At 43.2% G+C, this 20,256-nt stretch overlaps 1 protein-coding gene across 1 annotated transcript in view; it reads left to right on the top strand.

Moving 5' to 3' along the window:
* The first annotated feature begins 17,259 nt into the window (after positions 1–17,259).
* Positions 17,260–20,256, top strand: part of LOC132885194 (sodium- and chloride-dependent GABA transporter 2-like) — a 36,027-nt gene continuing 33,030 nt past the window's right edge. Inside the window, exon 1 of the mRNA XM_060919561.1 lies at positions 17,260–17,452. Within this exon, the coding sequence (XP_060775544.1) occupies positions 17,260–17,452 (193 nt within the window). The remainder of the gene's footprint in view (positions 17,453–20,256) is intronic.

The following is a 20,256-nucleotide window of genomic DNA, read 5'->3' as shown; positions in this document are numbered from 1 at the left end:
CCATTGGGCCGAAGCATATCGCATACCGGTGAGTGTCCAAGGGGATACGTATCAGGCTTTGGTGGACTCCAGCTGTAATCAGACCTCAATCCACCAAAGCCTGGTGCAAGGTGAGGCATTGGGGGGAGCACAATTGGTGAAGGTGTTGTGTGTGCACAGGGATGTTCACAACTACCCTTTAGTGTCGGTCCACATTCTATTTTGAGGGGAGAAATCTAGAGTAAAGGCAGAGGTTAATCCTCACCTTACCCACTCGATAATTTTGGGAACTGACTGGCCAGGATTTCGGGAATTAATAACTCATTTAGTAAAGAGTGGGTCCTGCTGTAGTTCAGCAGGGGGAGGTCCCAGAGTGGCATTGGCAGGAGCAGCTGTCACAGAGCCATCTATGTCATCTTCGCGTCAGAGTGAGGAGCGGCAGGCTCCTCCTCCCTCTCTCGGGGAATCCCTTGCAGATTTCCCGTTAGAGCAGTCGCGAGACGAGACTCTGCAGCATGTGTTTGACCAAGTGAGAGTAATCGATGGTCAAACACTCCAGCCAAACGCCACCCCGTCCTTCCCCTATTTCTCCATTATGAGAGATAGATTATACCGAGTGATGCAGGACACTCGGACTAAGGAGACGGTCTCACAACTTTTGATCCCAAAGAGCCGCCGGGAATTGGTATTCCAGGTGGCTCACTTTAATCCCATGGCTGGACACTTGGGGCAGGATAAGACACCAGCCTGAATAAAGGCCCAGTTCTATTGGCCAGGGATTCGCGGCGATGTCCGTAGGTGGTGTACGGCATGCCGCAAATGCCAGTTAGTAAATCCAGAGGCCATTCCAAAAGCGTCTTTGCCCCCTCTACCATTAATCGAGACCCCGTTCAAGAGAATTGGGATGGATCTCGTCAGGCCATTAGATCGGTCAACATGAGGGTATAGCTTTATTTTAGTCCTGGTGGACTATGCAATGCGATAACCGGAAGCAGTGCCTCTGCGCAATATCTCAGCACGCAGCATTGTAGAAGCACTCTTCCACGTAATCTTCCGCGGAATCCCCAAAGAGATTCTGACTGATCAAGGCACTTTGTTTATGTCACACACACTGTTCGAACTGTATGGGTTATTGGGAATTAAGCCGAACCGCACCAGCGTTTATCACCCACAAACGGTTGGTTTAGTCGAATGGTTCAACCGCACCCTCAAGAATATAATGTAAAAAATTCGTAAGCGAGGACGCACGCAATTGGGATAAATGGTTCGAACCCCTGTTATTCGCAGTCCGAGAGGTCCCACAAGCCTCCACGGGGTTCTCCCTGTTCTAATTATTATATGGGCATAAGCCGCACGGCATCCTAGATGTACTGTGGGAAAATTGGGAGGAGGGACCTTCACCGAGCAAAAACGAAATTCAATACGTTATTGACCTGTGTGCAAAACTCCACACACACACCTAACCCAGGAGAATTTGCGGCAGGCTCAAGAACAGCAAATCTGCCTGTACGACAGTGGTACGCGCCTTAGGGAGTTCACACCGGGAGATAAAGTACTCGTAGTGTTGCCCACGTTGAGCTCCAAATTGATCACCAAGTGGCAAGGACCCTTTAAGGTCACACAGCGAGTCGAGGACGTTGACTATGAGGTGAGGCGAATGGACAAGGGTGGAGCGCTACAGATTTACCACCTCAATCTGCTTAAATTCTGGAACGAGGAGGTCCTCGTGGCATTGGTGTCGGTAGTTCCAGAGAAGGCGGAGCTGGAGCCGGAGGTTCAAAAAGGAACATTGACATCGCTTACCTCTCCGGTCCCCTGTGGAGACCACCTCTCCCCGACCCAACTAACAGAGGTTGCCCAGTTGCAGACCGAATTTTCGGACGTGTTCTCGCCCCTGCCTGGCCGCACCCGCCTCATAGAACACCACATTGAGATGCCCCTGAGGGTGATAGTGCGCAGCCGCCCTTACAGGCTACCCGAACACAAGAAAAAGGTGGTTCGGGAAGAACTCGAGGCCATGCTCGAAATGGGCATCGTCGAGGAGTCCCACAGTGACTGGAGCAGGCCAATGGTCTTGGTTCCCAAGGCCGACGGGTCGGTCCGGTTCTGTGTGGACAATAGAAAAGTCAACGCGGTGTCTAAAATCGACGTGTACCCAATGCCTCGCATTGACGAGTTGCTGGATCGACTCGGCACTGCTCGCTTTTATTCGACGCTGGATTTGACGAAGGGATATTGGCAGATCCCCTTGACTCCACAATCCTGAGAAAAAACGGCCTTTTCCACACCATTTGGTTTACACCAATTCGTCACCCTTCCGTTTGGGCTGTTTGGGGTGCCTGCGACATTTCAGCGGCTGATGGACAGAGTCCTCCGCCCTCACGCCACTTATGCGGCCGCTTATCTGGATGATATCATCATCTATAGTAATGACTGGCAGCAGCACCTCGAACATCTGAGGGCCGTCCTTAGGTCGCTGAGGCGAGCAGGGCTCACAGCCAACCCAAAGAAGTTTGCGATTGGGCGGGTGGAAGTACGGTATCTGGGCTTCCACTTGGGCAACGGGCAGGTGTGTCCCCAAATTAATAAGACGGCAGCAATTGCGGCCTGCCCGAGGCCCAAGACCAAAAAGGGGCTGAGACAGTTCCTGGGGCTGGCTGGCTATTACCGTAGGTTTATACCTAATTATTCGGAAGTCACCAGCCCGCTGACTGATCTCACTAAAAAGGGGGCACCAGATCCGGTCCAGTGGATGGAGCAATGCCAGCGGGCTTTCTCTGATGTGAAGGCTGCACTGTGTGGGGGGCCACTGTTACACTCCCCTGACTTCTTTTTCTCTCCTCCTGTGTAAAGTCCACAAGCGGAGGCCATCTGATCTGCTTTAATATCAACAGATCTTCATTTAAGGTACGTGAATCTTTTCATCATGGCACACCTTCAGCCTGTTCAGTGTGCTGAGTGCAGGATGTTTAGTCATTCTTCCTCCGTCACTAGCGATAGCTCTATTAGCTTTACTTGTGATAAGTGCAGATTAGTTAGCTCTCTGACAGAGAAGATTTCAGTGCTAGAAGCGCGTGTCCAGGCTTTAGAGCAGGTTAGTGAGCGTGAGAACAGTGTAGTTTCTGTTAGGGAAAGTCTGGACGCCCTAGGTGGAGTTAGCAATCCCCCAACTCCGGCATTAGAGCCCTTACAGCGGGGCGAATGGGTGACGGCTCGGCGGCATAAGCGTAGAGCCAAAGCTACCGCTGAGGCTCGCCCACGGGAGCACCACTCCTCTCCGCGTCATGTGTCGAACAGGTTTGCTCTCCTTAGTGATGCACCCACTGAGAAACCTGAAAGAGCTCTGGTTATAGGGGACTCTATCATACGGCACGTGAAATTAGCTCAGCCTTTAGGGGCACCAGCAGCTTTAGTCAGGTGTATACCGGGAGCCAGGGCGCCGGACATAGCAGGTAATCTTAGGGTCCTAGGCAAGCACAGGTTCTCAAAGATAGTTATCCATGCAGGAGCTAATGATATACGCCTTCGTCAGTCTGAGGTTACTAAGAGTAACTTTGTAGAGGTGTTTAAATTAGCGAAGGCGATGTCCGATGCTGTAGTATGCTCTGGCCCCATCCCAATGCGGCGTGGCGATGTAGCTTACAGCAGGTTATGGTCGCTGAACTGCTGGCTGTCCAGGTGGTGCTCTGAAAACAGTGTGGGCTTTATAGATAATTGGGCTAATTTTGAGGGCACTGCTGGCCTGTTAGGGCGGGACGGTATCCATCCCACTCGGGAAGGTGCTGCTCTCATTTCCTGCAGCATAGGTCATAGTCTCAGAACAGGCCTAGTTAATTTCTGACAATCCAGAGCCAAGGCCAGGGAGCAGACGAACAGGCTAAACCGACTGTCTGCTAGCTGCACAGAGTCGTCACTCAGGGCCCACTACATCGAGACTGTGTCTGTTCCCCGAGCTCAACAAAAAGGTAGAAATTTTCAGAGAGTTTGTTCCAGTAACCTAATCAATATAAAATTAGATCAGACTGACTGTACAGCTGCTGCCAGCACCTTTGATCTAAAGGTGGGGCTATTAAATATTAGATCTCTTACATCTAAAGCGCTAATGGTTAATGAACTCATTACTGATCAGGAGTTTAATGTACTGTGTTTAACAGAAACATGGATTAAGCCAAATGAATATATAGCATTAAATGAAGCGAGTCCTCCTGGATACAGTTATATACACCAGCCTCGTCTAACTGGCAGAGGAGGAGGCGTCGCGGTTATTTATAACGATTATCTAGGTGTAACACACAAACCTGGTTATAAATTTAATACATTTGAAGTTCTTCATACTCATATAATGTATGTAGCCTCGAAAAATAAGTCTACCCAGTTAATTCCATTGCTTATTATTTACAGGCCCCCGGGGCCATATTCTGAGTTTCTTTCTGAATTTGCAGATTTTATCTCAGATTTGGTTATTTCCTTAGACAAAGCTTTAGTTGTCGGAGATTTTAATATTCACTTTGATAACCCAGAAGACCCTTTAAAAACAGCGTTTGTGTCCATCTTAGATTCAGTCGGGATTAAGCAGAATGTCATAGGACCGACCCATAATGGTGGTCACACCCTTGATCTAATACTAACATTCAGATTAAACGTAGACAATATAGTCATACTTCCACAGTCTGAAGTTATCTCAGATCATTGTCTCATCTCATTCAAAATATGTCTGAGTAATAATATATGCACCTCACCACGCTACTGTATTAAACGTACTTTCACGTCAACTACTGCACAGAGCTTTATAAATGATCTCCCAGAGCTGTCAACTTTGATTGGGTCACTGTCAGCCCCTGCAGAACTCGATCAGGCAACTGAATGCTTAGAGTCAACATTCCGCCATACTTTAGATAATGTAGCTCCTCTAAAAAGGAAAATGGTCAGAGACAAAAAATTAGCACCCTGGTATAATGATGACACTCGCACATTAAAACAGACCACTCGAAAATTGGAACGTAAATGGCGTCAAACAAAATTGGTAGTGTTCAAATTGGCGTGGAAGGAGAGCTTCCTGAAGTATAGAAAAGCTCTTAGTGCTGCGAGATCAACATATCTCTCCTCACTAATAGAAGATAACAAAAATAATCCTAGATTCCTATTTAATACTGTAGCAAAATTAACCAGGAATAAGTCCACTATCAACACATGCACACCTGCAGTATGTAGTAGCAACGACTTCATGAATTTTTTTAATGACAAAATTGAGAATATCCGACAAAAAATTCAAACTACTAATTTAAGGTTAGACAATGAAAGTGACCTTGTAGTTAACAATATCACTGTTTCAGATCATCAGTTAGAATGTTTTACTCCCCTAAAAGAAACTGAATTACTTTCATTAATCTCTACATCAAAAGCCTCAACTTGCGTACTAGATCCCTTACCGACACATCTATTCAAACAGATAATGCCTGGAGTAATTGAACCGCTTCTAAAAATAATAAATTCTTCTCTTATGATTGGCTATGTACCCAAATCCTTTAAACTAGCAGTTATCAAACCCCTGATTAAAAAACCTGACCTTGATCCCTGTCAGCTGTCCAATTATCAGCCAATATCAAACCTCCCCTTTATCTCCAAGATCTTTGAAAAAGCTGTGGCACAGCAGTTATGCTCATATTTACATAGGAATAACATCCATGAAATGTATCAGTCAGGATTTAGACCTCATCATAGCACAGAGACAGCACTGGTTAAAGTAGTAAACGACCTACTGTTGGCGTCTGATCAGGGCTGTGTCTCGCTACTTGTGTTGCTTGACCTTAGTGCAGCATTTGATACCATTGATCATTCCATTCTTCTGGATAGACTAGAAAATGTTGTGGGAGTTAAGGGAATGGCCCTCTCCTGGCTCAGGTCTTATCTAACTGATCGTTATCAGTATGTCGATATAAATGGTGATATTTCTAGACGTACCGAGGTAAAGTTTGGTGTTCCACAAGGTTCTGTCTTGGGTCCACTGCTTTTTTCTCTATATATGTTACCTCTGGGCGATATTATTCGTAAACATTGTATTAGTTTCCACTGTTATGCTGATGACACACAGTTGTATGTCTCTGCAAAACCTGATGAGAGACACCAGCTTAATAAAATTGAGGAATGTGTTAAGGACATTAGACACTGGATGCTTATAAATTTCCTTCTGCTTAACTCTGACAAGACTGAAGTACTTGTGCTAGGACCACATACAGCTAGAAGTAAGTTTTCTGATTACACAGTAACTCTGGATGGCCTTTCTGTTTCTTCACGTGCAGCAGTAAAAGACCTCGGAGTGATTATTGACCCCAGTCTTTCATTCGAAACTCACATTGATAACATCACCCGGATAGCTTTCTTTCATCTCAGAAATATTGCAAAGATAAGAAATTTAATGTCATTGCATGATGCAGAAAAACTAGTCCATGCTTTCGTTACCTCCAGGTTGGATTATTGTAATGCCTTACTGTCTGGATGTTCCAATAAGTGCATAAACAAGCTCCAGTTAGTTCAAAATGCCACAGCAAGAGTCCTTACTAGAACTAGAAAATATGACCACATCACGCTTGTCTTATCCACACTGCATTGGCTCCCAGTCAAATTTCGTATTGATTATAAAATACTACTATTGACCTTTAAAGCACTAAATGGTCTCGCACCACAGTACCTGAGTGAACTTCTGCTCCTCTACGACCCGCCACGCCTACTTAGATCAAAAGGTGCAGGCTATCTGCTGGTACCTCGTATAGTGAAGGCTACATCAGGGGGCAGAGCCTTTTCTTACAAAGCCCCACTGTTATGGAACAGCCTTCCAAGTAATGTTCGGGAATCAGACACAGTCTCAGCATTTAAGTCTAGGCTGAAAACATATCTGTTTAGTCAAGCCTTTTGTTAATGGTGTTTATGAGGTAAAGGAGTAGATCTGGAGGGTCCTCAGACATAGAGTGTTTTGGTAAACTGGGATGTATGGATGCTGTCAGTCCCCACTCGCTTGCTCACTCGAGTTTGTTGACGGTGCAGTGGCTGGCTGCTTTATGTCCCGGGGCTCCCTCATGCCTGTGTTACCTTCTGGCTCTCTCCTTTTAGTTATGCTGTCATAGTTAGTTGCCGGAGTCCCTGCTTGTACTCGGTGCAATATGTATACTGTTCCTACTTATTCAGGTGACATTGGGCATACCTAACCACCTGTGTTTTCTTTCTTTCCCCCCCCCCCACTCCAAATCTGTCCCTCTGAGTTACATGGAGTCAACAGGAAATCTTTTGGTGGAGACGGTGGGGACCTCGACTGGCTATCGTAGCCTGCAGGGAATCGGCCGTCAGACATTCTGTCGCATGTCCCAGACCCGGTGAAATGTAACTGAATTGTCTTGGCCAGGCCTAAGGGTCCCATCTGCATCTCATCATTGCTGAGGAGTGTGCTCCCATCACCCAATCAAGCATCCAGCCAGAGCAGGTCATGATATATTTTTTACCATATTAACATGCCATTGTGTGTCATGCCTGATGTAAAGACTCTCGTCTCTGCGAGCCTACCACACAGATTTAATACTTGTCATTTTTAGGGCATACCTAACAACATGTTTTCTCTCTCTCTCCCCCCCCCCCCATCTGTCCCTCTGAGTTACATGTTGATCCTGGGATTGAGATGCTGGCCTCTTCTGCCCCTCAGACCTGCTTGATCCATCCTGGTGCCCTGTGTCTGGTCGGAGTTTTATCGCCCCACTCCTGTGAAGGATGGCCCCATGAGGACAGTTGAGGGTTATACCTGTTAAAACTGTTAATATTATAGTCAGGCTGTCTGTTGTTGCCCAAATGAGGATGGGTTCCCTTTTGAGTCTGGTTCCTCTCGAGGTTTCTTCCTCATGTCGTCTGAGGGAGTTTTTCCTTGCCACCGTCGCCACAGGCTTGCTCATTGGGGATAGATTAGGGATAAAATTAGCTCATGTTTTAAGTCGTTCAAATTCTGTAAAGCTGCTTTGCGACAATGTTTATTGTTAAAAGCGCTGTACAAATAAACTTGATTTGATTTGATTTGACTTCTCTCTCCCCTTTATGTTGCAGACGGACGCGTCAGACAGAGGGCTGGGGGCTGTTTTGTCCCAGGAGGTGGAGGGGGAGGATCGCCCCGTGCTGTATATCAGCAGGAAGCTGTCAGTGCGTGAGGGGCGCTACAGCACAATCGAGAAGGACTGCCTAGCCATCAAGTGGGCGGTCCTCGCCCTCCGCTACTACATACTGGGATGCCCTTTCACCCTCTATTCGAACCACGCGCCCCTCCAGTGGCTCCACCGCATGAAGGATGCCAATGCGTGGATCACCCGTTGGTATCTGGCACTCCAGCCCTTTAACTTCAAGGTGATCCACAGGCCGGGGGTGCAGATGGTTGTGGCGGACTTCCTCTCCCGTCGGGGGGGGAGTCAGCTGCAGGCCGGACAGCTGCCCGGCCAGAGTCGGGCGGTGGGGGTATGTGGCAGCAGGGGCGTGGTCAAGCGTCGGTCTGTGACCGGAGGGCGGAGTCAGGGAAGGTAAGTGGCAGAATCACTACACCTGATGTCAATTAACCTGTGTTTGTGTGTCTTCCCAGCGACCACACCCAATGTAAGGAGAGAGAGAGCAGAGGAAGAGAGCTCTCTCCCCAACCAGACGGCTGATGTGTGTGTCTGAGTGTCTGGGAGAGTGAAAAACGCTGAAAAGTGTTAGAGTTTTTGGAAACTCAGTTCTGGCCTGCCGTACTTCTGTGCTCCACCCACCCGTGCAAAGTTCTACAAAGTTTTTATAAACTCCCCCTCTGAATATGACTTTGATGCCTGTGCAATGTCATTGGCTAGCTGGCCTTCACAGCAGCCTCACTTGTTTCATGACCTCTTGTAAATACTCATCTCATCTCATTATCTGTAGCCGCTTTATCCTGTTCTACAGGGTCGCAGGCAAGCTGGAGCCTATCCCAGCTGACTACGGGCGAAAGGCGAGGTACGCCCTGGACAAGTCGCCAGGTCATCACAGGGCTGACACATAGACACAGACAACCATTCACATTCACACCTACGGTCAATTTAGAGTCACCAGTTAACCTAACCTGCATGTCTTTGGACTGTGGGGGAAACCGGAGCAACCGGAGGAAACCCACGCGGACACGGGGAGAACATGCAAACTCCTCACAGAAAGGCCCTCACCGGCCACGGGGCTTGAACCTGGACCTTCTTGCTGTGAGGTGACAGCACTAACCACTACAACACTGTGCCGCCCATCTCTTGTAAATATTGACTACAGTATTTCTGTAATTCTGTAATGTAGCCATCAACTCCTTCACTTTGTCTTCCCGCAACTCGCCAGTGTTGCGATCATACTTCTCAGCATGAGTGGTCTGGTAATGCCTCCTCATATTATACTTCTTTGGAACAGTAAGTTACTGTAGCAGTTCTTACGGAGGGGTGGAGCACAGAGGACGGCAGGACAGAGATCAGGTTCAACAAATAGTTTTATTGTTACACTTTTCAGTGAACACAATATGTTGGGCACAGACACACGCTCACACACACATCAGGTGTCTGGTTCAGGAGAGATCTCCTCTGCTCTCACTCTCCCTCCCTAAATAGGGCGCGGTCACTGGGAAGACACACAAACACAGGTTAATTGCTCTCAGGTGTAGTGATTCTGCCACTCACCTTCCCTGACTCTGCCCTCCTGTCACAGACCGGCGCTTGACCACGCCCCCGCTGCCACAGTTACTATGAGCAAACTAAAGAAATTGGTTTACTATTAACATCCCAAAACAAGTAGGCATTCACCCACTTTTCCTGAAAGCTTCGATGCTCTTTCTCAACTTTCCTTTTCTTTGACAACATCTTGACAGCAAGAAGCTAGCTCGGGATCTTTCTTTAGTCTTGAATGACTCTGTTAACTTGAAATAGGTTGTCCCCACCTAGCAGATGGATGACAAATTGCGTTTTGTGGTACTGGTTGACGCAATGAATGTAGACTCTTTGGTTGAGGTGAGGGTCATTTGGAATCTCTGTGGGCCGTATGTGACCCGCAGGCCGTATGTTTCACAGCCCTGCTCTAGGGCTAAGTGGACTCTAAAGCCTTGCTCATTACCTGTGACTCTGATGGCTCCCCTTTGATTAAAAATTTACTTTTCCTTTTGTGCCTTGTCCATATTAAATTTCTGGTTGACCAGACACTACTGGGCTCTAATTCTACTGAATTAGAAGCTAAAACATTTATCACTTTGTCTTCTGTTCCACCTCTATCCTTGAATCTTTTCCCTTTACTTGTTTTTAAAATAAAAACCTTATTGCCTACCTGTAAAGTCTAGCCTGGGCCTCTTCCTCTCGAGCCCTCTCTTCTATTGGTCTAGGATTAAGATAAAAGAGACAATCCTCGATTAAGGTGTCCCAATCACATTTTTCCTCATTTTTCCGGAAAAAAAAATATTTTGCTTTTCGGACTGCTCTCTCTGCAATTCCATTGGAAGCTGGTTGATACTTCAAGAATGTAATGAATAGAACATCTCTCTTCAAGAAGTTTTTCAACTTTATTTCCTGTTACCACAAATGCATTGTCTCCTAATTCTTAGGGGCCTTCCCAAGAGGTTAAATAACTCTGTTAAACACTTTAATGTAAAGTCCTCTGACTGAGTTGGTGTAGGGCAAATCATAATTTGACCTGTATAAGGAAGTAAATATTCTTTATTCAAGTCACTGGACATATAGGACCTGCATAATCTAGAGAATATTCTATGCCTGCTTTCTCTGGTTTGATTATTGTATACTCAGAATTATTAACTGTCATAACTTTCCTGCATTGAAGACAGTTTATCTGATTTCTCTGTATTTTTCATTCCAATTAGCAATGTTAAGGCCTGATTTTTTTAAGCTGTTTGCCTACAAAAATTTGCTGTTCGGTGAAAAAAATAACAAATGAATTTTTTCTAAACCATTTCTGGTCATTGCTGTAATAACGGACGTTTGTTTGAGATATAGCTGTCTATGAATCTGTTTCCTTTTACGATTTCTGTTTCCTGTGCTGTGTATGAGACCCGGTGTAGAGTGTGGACCGTAATGTTGCACCTAAGCTGGCTGATCCTTTTCCAAATTTAAAGGCTTTCCTTTAGCATTAACAAATCCATTTTGTTCCCAAATGTCTAGGTCATTTACCATTGCCTGATAACAGTACTGTGAATCTGTGAAGTCTTGGTTTTCTAGCAAGTGGTTTCACTGCAAGGGATTTTGTACTATACTTTTTGACTTTGACTTATTAGGCCATAAAATAAAGTCTAAGTCAAACTGCTCAGTTTACCTGTTGTCCCAATACCTGAGTTCTGCTTTTATAGACATAATGTACAACAGTAAATGTAAGTCCATCCATCCATCTATTATCTGTCAGGCAAGCTGGAGCCTATCCCAGCTGACTATGGGCGAGAGGTGGGGTACACCCTGGACAAGTCACCAGATCATCGCAGGGCTAACACATAGAGACAAACAACCATTCACACTCACACCTATGGTCAATTTAGAGCCACCAATTAGCCTAACCTGCATATCTCTGGACTGTGGGGGAAACCGGAACACCTGGAGGAAACTGGGGAGAACATGCAAACTCCACACGGAAAGGTCCTCGCCGGCCGCTGGGCTCGAACCCAGGACCTTCTTGCTGTGAGGCGACAGTGCTCAACAAATCCATTTTGTTCCCAAATGTCTAGGTCATTTACCATTGCCACCGTGCACTGTTATCAGTCAATGGTAACCATGCTGCCCAGTAAATGTCTCATCTCATCTCATTATCTCTAGCTGCTTTATCCTGTTCTACAGGGTCGCAGGCAAGCTGGAGCCTATCCCAGCTGACTACGGGTGAAAGGCGGGGTACACCCTGGACAAGTCACCAGGTCATCACAGGGCTGACACATAGACACAGACAACCATTCACACTCACATTCACACCTACGGTCAATTTAGAGTCACCAGTTAACCTAACCTGCATGTCTTTGGACTGTGGGGGAAACCGGAGCACCCGGAGGAAACCCACGCGGACAACATGCAAATTCCGCACAGAAAGGCCCTCGCCGGCCACGGGGCTCGAACCCGGACCTTCTTGCTGTGAGGCGACAGCGCTAATCACTACACCACCGTGCCGCCCCCCCAGTAAATGTAAGTCTGAATATATAAATGTATAGTATATGGAAACCTCATTGACCGTTTTATATGTGCTCCATGGGACACTGCAGAGAAATGAGATGTTCTTTAGAATGTACATTTCTAGTAGCAGGTTTGATGTGCGACCTAACAGAATTAGTATATCAATTTCTAATACATTTTCATGGCCTCATTTTAAATACTGATAGAAAAAAAGGACACAAAAAGATGATGGACAGAACATTTCATTCTTCAGTATTTACTGAAAAAAGGGAAATATCGGGTCTTTGAAGTTACAAAAATTAAGTTCGTAAATGCAACACAATTAATTTATATTCTGCTTGTGTATGGTTTAATCAAATAGATTTAAGTTGTTTATAGAGAATGTTGAATGTACTAGTTTCTTTCATGTTGATTGAAATTGATTGAATTAAAAAAAACTAACTCAGTGTAATCGAGTTTAGTCTCTACCGGAAATGGAATACGTTCAAATGTCACCAGGAAAGGTCACTAACCACTCCAGAGCAGAAGGTGGCATTAATGCACCGATAAGTTGGATGCCAAATAAGCAAAGAAGAAGGCCCATCAGCCTGCAAAAATTGTGGAAAAGTCTTCATTTTCTGCAGCAACAAGTCACTGTGGAGAGAAACCGAATCACTAAAAAAAAAAAAGTTCTTCAAATTTCTGTATGTTCGTGTTAAAGTAATTTGGGCGACAGTCCACTAGAGTGCTGTTTTTGTATAGTAACATTATGTAACAGTTACAGTAACCTGTTAACTATATATATATATATATATATATATATATATATATATATATATATATATATATGCACAGCAAGCATATTAGCGGATGTTAGCTAACACCTGCTAGTTAATTTACAGTTCAAGTCAAGTTTATTTGTATAGCGCTTTTACCAATAAACATTGTCGCAAAGCAGCTTTACAGAATTTGAACGACTTAAAATATGAGCTAATTTTATCCCTAATCTATCCCCAATGAGCAAGCCTGTGGCAACGGTGGCAAGGAAAAACTCCCTCAGACGACATGAGGAAGAAACCTCGAGAGGAACCAGACTCAAAAGGGAACCCATCCTCATTTGGGCAACAACAGACAACATAACTCTAACATTAACGGTCCTAACATAAAGTCAGCTTCGTTGATGCTATAAACCCCCCACCAACGGAAACCCGAGCACAAAACCGTTCATGACAACCGCGGTCCCAAAGTCAGCAAGTCAACTGCAGTCCTAAAGTCAGCAAGTCAACTGTAGTCCCCAGCCACAAAAGCACCACTGCAAGAGTCCAGAGCGTCCTCCAGGCATGACCCCCAACTGTCCACATGGGGCCGCCCTCCACAGGAGCGATGCGATGAGACTCCAACCAGACAGGTCCGAGGAGCAGAAGAGAACTTCTGTTGACTGTTGACAGTTATTGCCAATAATTGTGTTTCTCTGCTGAGCTCCCGGTCCTGCTGCTGACCACAATGCTTCATTAAAGTCGCAGCTGGTGGAGAGCAGCCGTTAGCAGGCTGTGTGAGGGGATTTTATCAAGCTTTGCCCCTGTGCTCCAGACAGTGACTATAGACCGTTTGCCCATGACCCTCTCTGATTTAGCTGTGTCCACCATCTTTGTGGAATAACACATGCATAGTAGCAAGTACCTTAATACGAAATGCCGCAAATTTGTGCAGTTGTTGGCTGCTCAAACTATTGTCAAACAACTGTTGGACAATTTATTATTTTGTTTTTTTAATTTTGATCTTTGAATACATGGAGCACATTAGAGTAACCTGAGGCACAAATAACCATGTTCCAGTTCCCATAATCATCTATTGTTGGAATCTGTAAAAGGGGAAGATTACACTAGAGTGGAGAAAAGTTAATATCCTCAAATGTTACAATACCATAGCAACACCAGAGGGCAATATTTAGCTCTGTTTGTCCACATCATCAACTGTAGATTACAGTATATCTGTCATTTGAATATGAATTTTCAAGCCCTTTTCTCAGCATTGTTGTTCACCAATAGGTTTCTAGTCAAGTCAGTTTATTTGCATTGTGCTTTTAACAAGTTTCAAGTTTATTGTCATATGTATTTAAAAAGTACAATGTGCAATAAAATGCAATGCACTTTGCCCTGGCTCTCTCAGACCCTAAAGTCTATAAAATAAATAATACAATTCTTAAGGCAACTTGAAGGAATAATAATAATAATAATAATAATAATAATAATAATAATACAACCTAAAAGCCATAGCAGCACGTAATAAAAACAAAGGCATTAGTAAAAGCATCCATAAAACAGTCCACCTCATTCAACTACATTCATTTCAGTGTCACTGTTCAGTAGTCTGACTGCCTGAGGGGTAAAAACTGTCTCTGAGGCAGGAGGTCCGAGCTCTGATGTACAGTATCAGTAGACATTGTCACAACGCAGCTTTACAGAAAAATATTTTAAACATATGAACTTAAAAATTTATCCCTAATAAATGTATCCCTAATGAGGAAGCCTGAGGTGACAGTGGCAAGGAAAAACTCCCTGAGACGACATGAGAAAGAAACTTTGAGAGGAACCAAACTCAAAAGGGTCACTGATGGAGACTTGACTGCAAAACTGTTCATGACAACTGCAGTCCTAAAGTTATGCAAATTGTAGTCCTAAGCATTCATTTATGTGTCCAAAGCCATCTTTTAAGTGTATCTTGAGACTGTCCATATGGGATCATCTTCCACAGGAGTGAAAGTGTTAACTTATAATTAAACTAAAATAACCATACCTGTAGCAAGATGTAGTAGGCTGAGATTCAGGAACCACAATGACATCAGTGCTACAGGCAGTGGGAGGCGATTCTAAACCTTGGCAGGGTGCAAAAAGGTTTCTGCCTTTTTATTCACTAGGTCTACAGATTTGCATTAGCATATGACCAGCCAGTTCCATTCTGATAGTGTAAAACCAAAAACAATGCCTTATAGCTACTAAACAGTCCTGCAGGTTTTGTAGGTTTAAAATAAAGGGCTTGAAGGAGTGGCAATCATATCAGGTTTCAGGTAATTCAATCGCTGAATAGGTTTTGAGTTAGAAAAGGAGGTCTATGTTGTTGTATGGGTCTGTGTTGTTAAATCAGAGGAACATCTCATCTCATCTCATTATCTCTAGCCGCTTTATCCTGTTCTACAGGGTCGCAGGCAAGCTGGAGCCTATCCCAGCTGACTATGGGCGAAAGGCGGGGTACACCCTGGACAAGTTGCCAGGTCATCACAGGGCTTCAGAGGAACATAATGAGAAAAAGACAAAAGGAGGGGGGGAACAGAGGTGCGCAGAGATTTTTTTCACAATCTAGATCAAGTCAAGTTTATTTGTATAGTGCTTTTAACAACAGACATTGTTGCAAAGCAACTTTACAGAAAATGAAAGGCTTTGAACATCAGCTATCCCTGATGAGCAAGCCTGTGGCGATGGTGGCAAGGAAAAACTCCCTCAGACGACGTGAGGAAGAAATCAGATGATCACGGATAAAACATGTCTTGCGTCTCTCAGATTTTTTAAAGGACAGTTAGAAAGAGGATAACCCCAGTTCTAGAGGGAAACACGCAATGACCTGACTCACCAGATAATTACCAAGTTATTACTAGCAGGAAACCGTTAAACTGCACTAGACACTGACCCCTCAAGATGGGAGATAAGTGCCCTTGGCATATCCCTTGTCCATGCAGGTCTAATTTAAGATTTCTTATAATAGTGACCTCAAACTGCTGATGATCAACATGTTTCTATATCCATTTATCATAGGTAAAAGGCAACCCAGTTTCAGAACAGTGGCTCAAAACTACCTCTGTCTTCAGAGCTCTTACCGGTAGCTCCGCCTTAATTCCTCTCATTCTTGCTGTTTCAACGTATCATTTAGAACGGTTGCTTCAAATGGGCACAGACATAATCAGAGACAGACAGTAAGACAAGTACCTGCAGAATCTCAGGTAAACTTTTATTACACTTTTGCTATTTGTTAGTGAGCTGCAGTGGCAGAAATATTGTGTTCAGTTAGTGATACAATTTTCTTTTAGAATTTCCAGGCTAAATAATGAATAAATGAATAGGTTAAACAAATCCTGCAGTTGACTTAATTAGTATAAAGATGATTTATATGATTGATGATTTACAGCAGAACAAACTGGTGTACTGCTTTGTGAATCTGTGTGTTGATCATACTGTATTTGAACTGATTAATGGTGTTTTTATGGCACCTGTTCATGTGGAACCATTCATATACAAAACATGTGGATCTGGTCAGGAAGGCATTGGTATTTGACTCTCAAAGGAAGTAAAGGAGGTCATGACCCTGTGTGGTTGTAGGAATGAGGTTAGGTGTGTAGACTAATGCATACAAAATACAGAGTGTTTATTTACTTTTTTTCAATTAAATTTTCTAATGGGAAAATTAATCCCAATTACTATAGAACTAACAACAAGTAGAGACAAGTAAATGGACATTTGGCATTTGTTAAGATAGGCAGAATAGTTAATTGAATAACTTTTAAAATTATAGAATGTGACAACTGAGATTCAATCAGTTAAATTTAACTTCCTTTAACAATCAAAAGCAGTATAAAAATGTTGTTGTTTTTCCTAATAGGGTAACATTAATGTTTAAAAGGTTTTTTTGTTTTGTTTTTTAAATATTTATTTATTTATTTATTTATTTATTTTGATTTATATAACACTATACTGTATGTAACCATTGCACAATGAAGGACAATTTTACAGTTATCATGCACCACAGATCTACTCAGCCTAGATGGACGCCATTTCACATCAACTTCCTAAAGTTACATAACAGCAATGCATGTGATTACTACCATATGTGCTGTTCCTTTGTTTTAAGTAGCCAAACATACTGCATTTAAAAGGGGTATATTTATCATGTGATTAATGTTATAACTACATGCTGTAACTTTATATTTGCATTTAGAATTCCAGTGAAACATTAGCAATTTTGTGAGATACATTAATAAAAGGAATAAACATTTGTCCAACTCATGATTATTATTTTTCTCTTTTTTATGGAATAATATTTTTAATTCATTCATTTATTAATTCTTTAATTCATTTTTTTCTTCCTCAGCTGCATCATGGAGAGATCTGAGCCTACAGTGACTTTAAAGCTGGTGAATGTATCTGGCTCCATGGCACAACCCCACAACAAACCAAAACAGAGAGAAAAGTGGGCCAGTAAGATGGAGTTTATTTTCGCTGTTGCAGGACATATCATAGGTCTGGGAAATGTCTGGAGGTTTCCTTATCTGTGTTACAAAAATGGAGGGGGTATGTTCCTTTACTTACCAAATCACAGCCTCTAATGCTTACTTGTCCTACAGTTCTTTTTGGATGCACACTAACAACACATGGATAACGAGACTACCATTTTTATTCTGGTTTAATTAAGTATATAATATTGAATATTTTAAATATGAAACTTATAAGACTACATTTGTTGTTTACAAAATGGAGGTACACCACAAAGTTGAATTCTTGAGTTAATGAGCTAGTTTTCAGTTTAACTCAGGCTTCACAGTGTCAGAACAATCTGTCCAAGACAGATGCAGATAAACACAGTTTAAATCAGATCAAACACTTTGCATGTGTTTAGTGTTTAGTGGATATTTGGAGAAATAAATTTCCTGATAAAGCTGGGTCTTACAGAGAGTGTTCTCCATGGCACATCATATTCCTTTATCTCAGTTGAGTTCCCTCAATATAATGAGAGACAGTTTATGTTTAGGGTTTAAACATGGCCTCTAACTGTATCACTGGTTTCTAATCTCCTTCCTGAAAACAACTGGAAGAAACAAAGAACTGGCTCTGCCCCTTTTCCACCAAAGTAGTTCCAGGGCTGGTTCAGGGCCAGTGCTTAGTTTGGAACCGGGTTTTCTGTTTCCACTGACAAAGAACTGGCTCTGGGGCCAGAAAAAACTGTTCCAGGCTAGCACCAACTCTCTGCTGGGCCAGAGGAAAGAACCGCTTACGTCAGCGGGTGGGGGGGGGCGGAGTTGTTAAGACCAACAACAATAACAAGACCGTGAAAGATCGCCATTTTTAAGCGACGAGAAGCAGCAGCTGTACAAACGCGAAGTCATCCATTATTATTATTATTGTTGTTGTTGTTGCTGCTTCTTCCATGTTGTTTTTGCTTCGATATTCGCGCCGAGGTTTATGCAAACGTAGCGACGTAACTGACGTATACAGTGACGTAATGACGTGCTGGCTCGCAAGTTGAATGAGTTGTGAACCAGCACCAGCACTTTAACGCCAGGGGATTAAGAAATGTAACAAAGCGTAAAGCTTTATTTTTATTTGCTAAACAGCAGAATACAGATTTTTGTTTTTGTCAAGAGTCTCACTCAATTACAAATGATGCTAATTTCTGGAGAAGCCAATGGGGTAATGATATGTGGTTTGCTAACTGTAGCGAAAGGTCTGCAGGGGTCTTGACTTTAAAGCATAAATTTAATGGTGATGTTCTACATACAGACATAGATCCTAAAGGTCACTTTATCTGTCAGGTTATTAATTGTAAACAAGGTTATTTTTATTATTTTGAATGTCTATGGATACAATGATAACTCAGAAAATGTACAATTGTTTATGGAGCTAGAAGATAAACTTAAATTTTGGTCAGCTAAATTTCCAGAGGCTCACATATTAATGGGAGGGGACTTTAATGAAGTCCTCAACCCTGCTATTGACAGATTTCCACCTGGTTGTCAAACTAGAAATTCTTATCTTAAAAGGTTTATGGACACTTTCAGTTTAGTGGATATTTGGAGAAATAAATTTCCTGATAAAGCTGTGTTCACTTGGAACAACAAGGATAACTCTAGACTATCCCGCTTAGACTATTGGCTGGTCTCTAGCAGCATAAATGAAGAGAATATCTTAGTAAACATCTCACCCTGTCCTTAAAGTGATCATAGAGCGATTTCTATATCTATTAAATTATTTTCTTTAGACAGAATCTGCAAAAAATCTAATTACTGGAAACTTAACAACTCTCTTTTGAGCTATGAGCAAGTGAATTCTAACATCTGTGGTTTAATCTCACATTTTTTTGTTAAGGCAACTGTGGAAAATTCTTATAGTTGTAACTGGGAATTGTTTAAATATGAGTCTGCCAAATATTTAAGGAAATTTGGAAGCGACATGGCTAAATTTAGACGAATAGAGGAAACAAATATCATTAATAATATTTCTTTACTCTCTCAAATATCACCAGACGCATTAACAGGATGACAAGGTAAATATGATCGAATTGCAAAAGAACTTGGATGAAGTATATAAAAAGAGGGCAAAAGGTGCTTTCGTTAGATCTCGAAGACAGTGGCTTGAAGAGGGAGAACAAAATTCTGCATATTTTTTTAATCTTGAAAAATACCGTGCAAAACTTAACACCATTGAGCAACTTAACATTGATGGCATAGTAACTGATGACCCAAAGCAAATATCCAATTTTTGTTCTACGTTTTACCAGAACCTATATACCACGGATTACTCTGAAACAGACGTGTTGCTTTTTTTTTGACTCACTAGAGAGTATACCACAGCTGATTGAGTCAGATAGAGATATTTGTGATTCTCCTTTATCTCTTATAGAAATTAGTAATTGCATAGGCCTCCTCAAAGACAACAAATCACCTGGAACTGACCTCAGAGTTTTACAAAACATTTTCCTTGCAGTTACGTAGCTCCTTTCTTATTACAAGTATTTCAAGAAAGTATCTCTGGCAACGGGCGGCACGGTGGTGTAGTGGTTAGCGCTGTCGCCTCACAGCAAGAAGGTCCTGGGTTCGAGCCCCGGGGCCGGCGAGGGCCTTTCTGTGTGGAGTTTGCATGTTCTCCCCGTGTCCGCGTGGGTTTCCTCCGGGTGCTCCGGTTTCCCCCACAGTCCAAAGACATGCAGGTTAGGTTAACTGGTGACTCTAAATTGACCGTAGGTGTGAGTGTGAATGGTTGTCTGTGTCTATGTGTCAGCCCTGTGATGACCTGGCGACTTGTCCAGGGTGTACCCCGCCTTTCGCCCGTAGTCAGCTGGGATAGGCTCCAGCTTGCCTGTGACCCTGTAGAAGGATAAA

This window comes from Neoarius graeffei, chromosome 4 (assembly GCF_027579695.1).
Source record: "Neoarius graeffei isolate fNeoGra1 chromosome 4, fNeoGra1.pri, whole genome shotgun sequence".
Taxonomy (NCBI): domain Eukaryota; kingdom Metazoa; phylum Chordata; class Actinopteri; order Siluriformes; family Ariidae; genus Neoarius; species Neoarius graeffei.
Note: the sequence above shows the minus strand (reverse complement) of the source record. Positions and strands in the feature narration are given on the sequence as shown.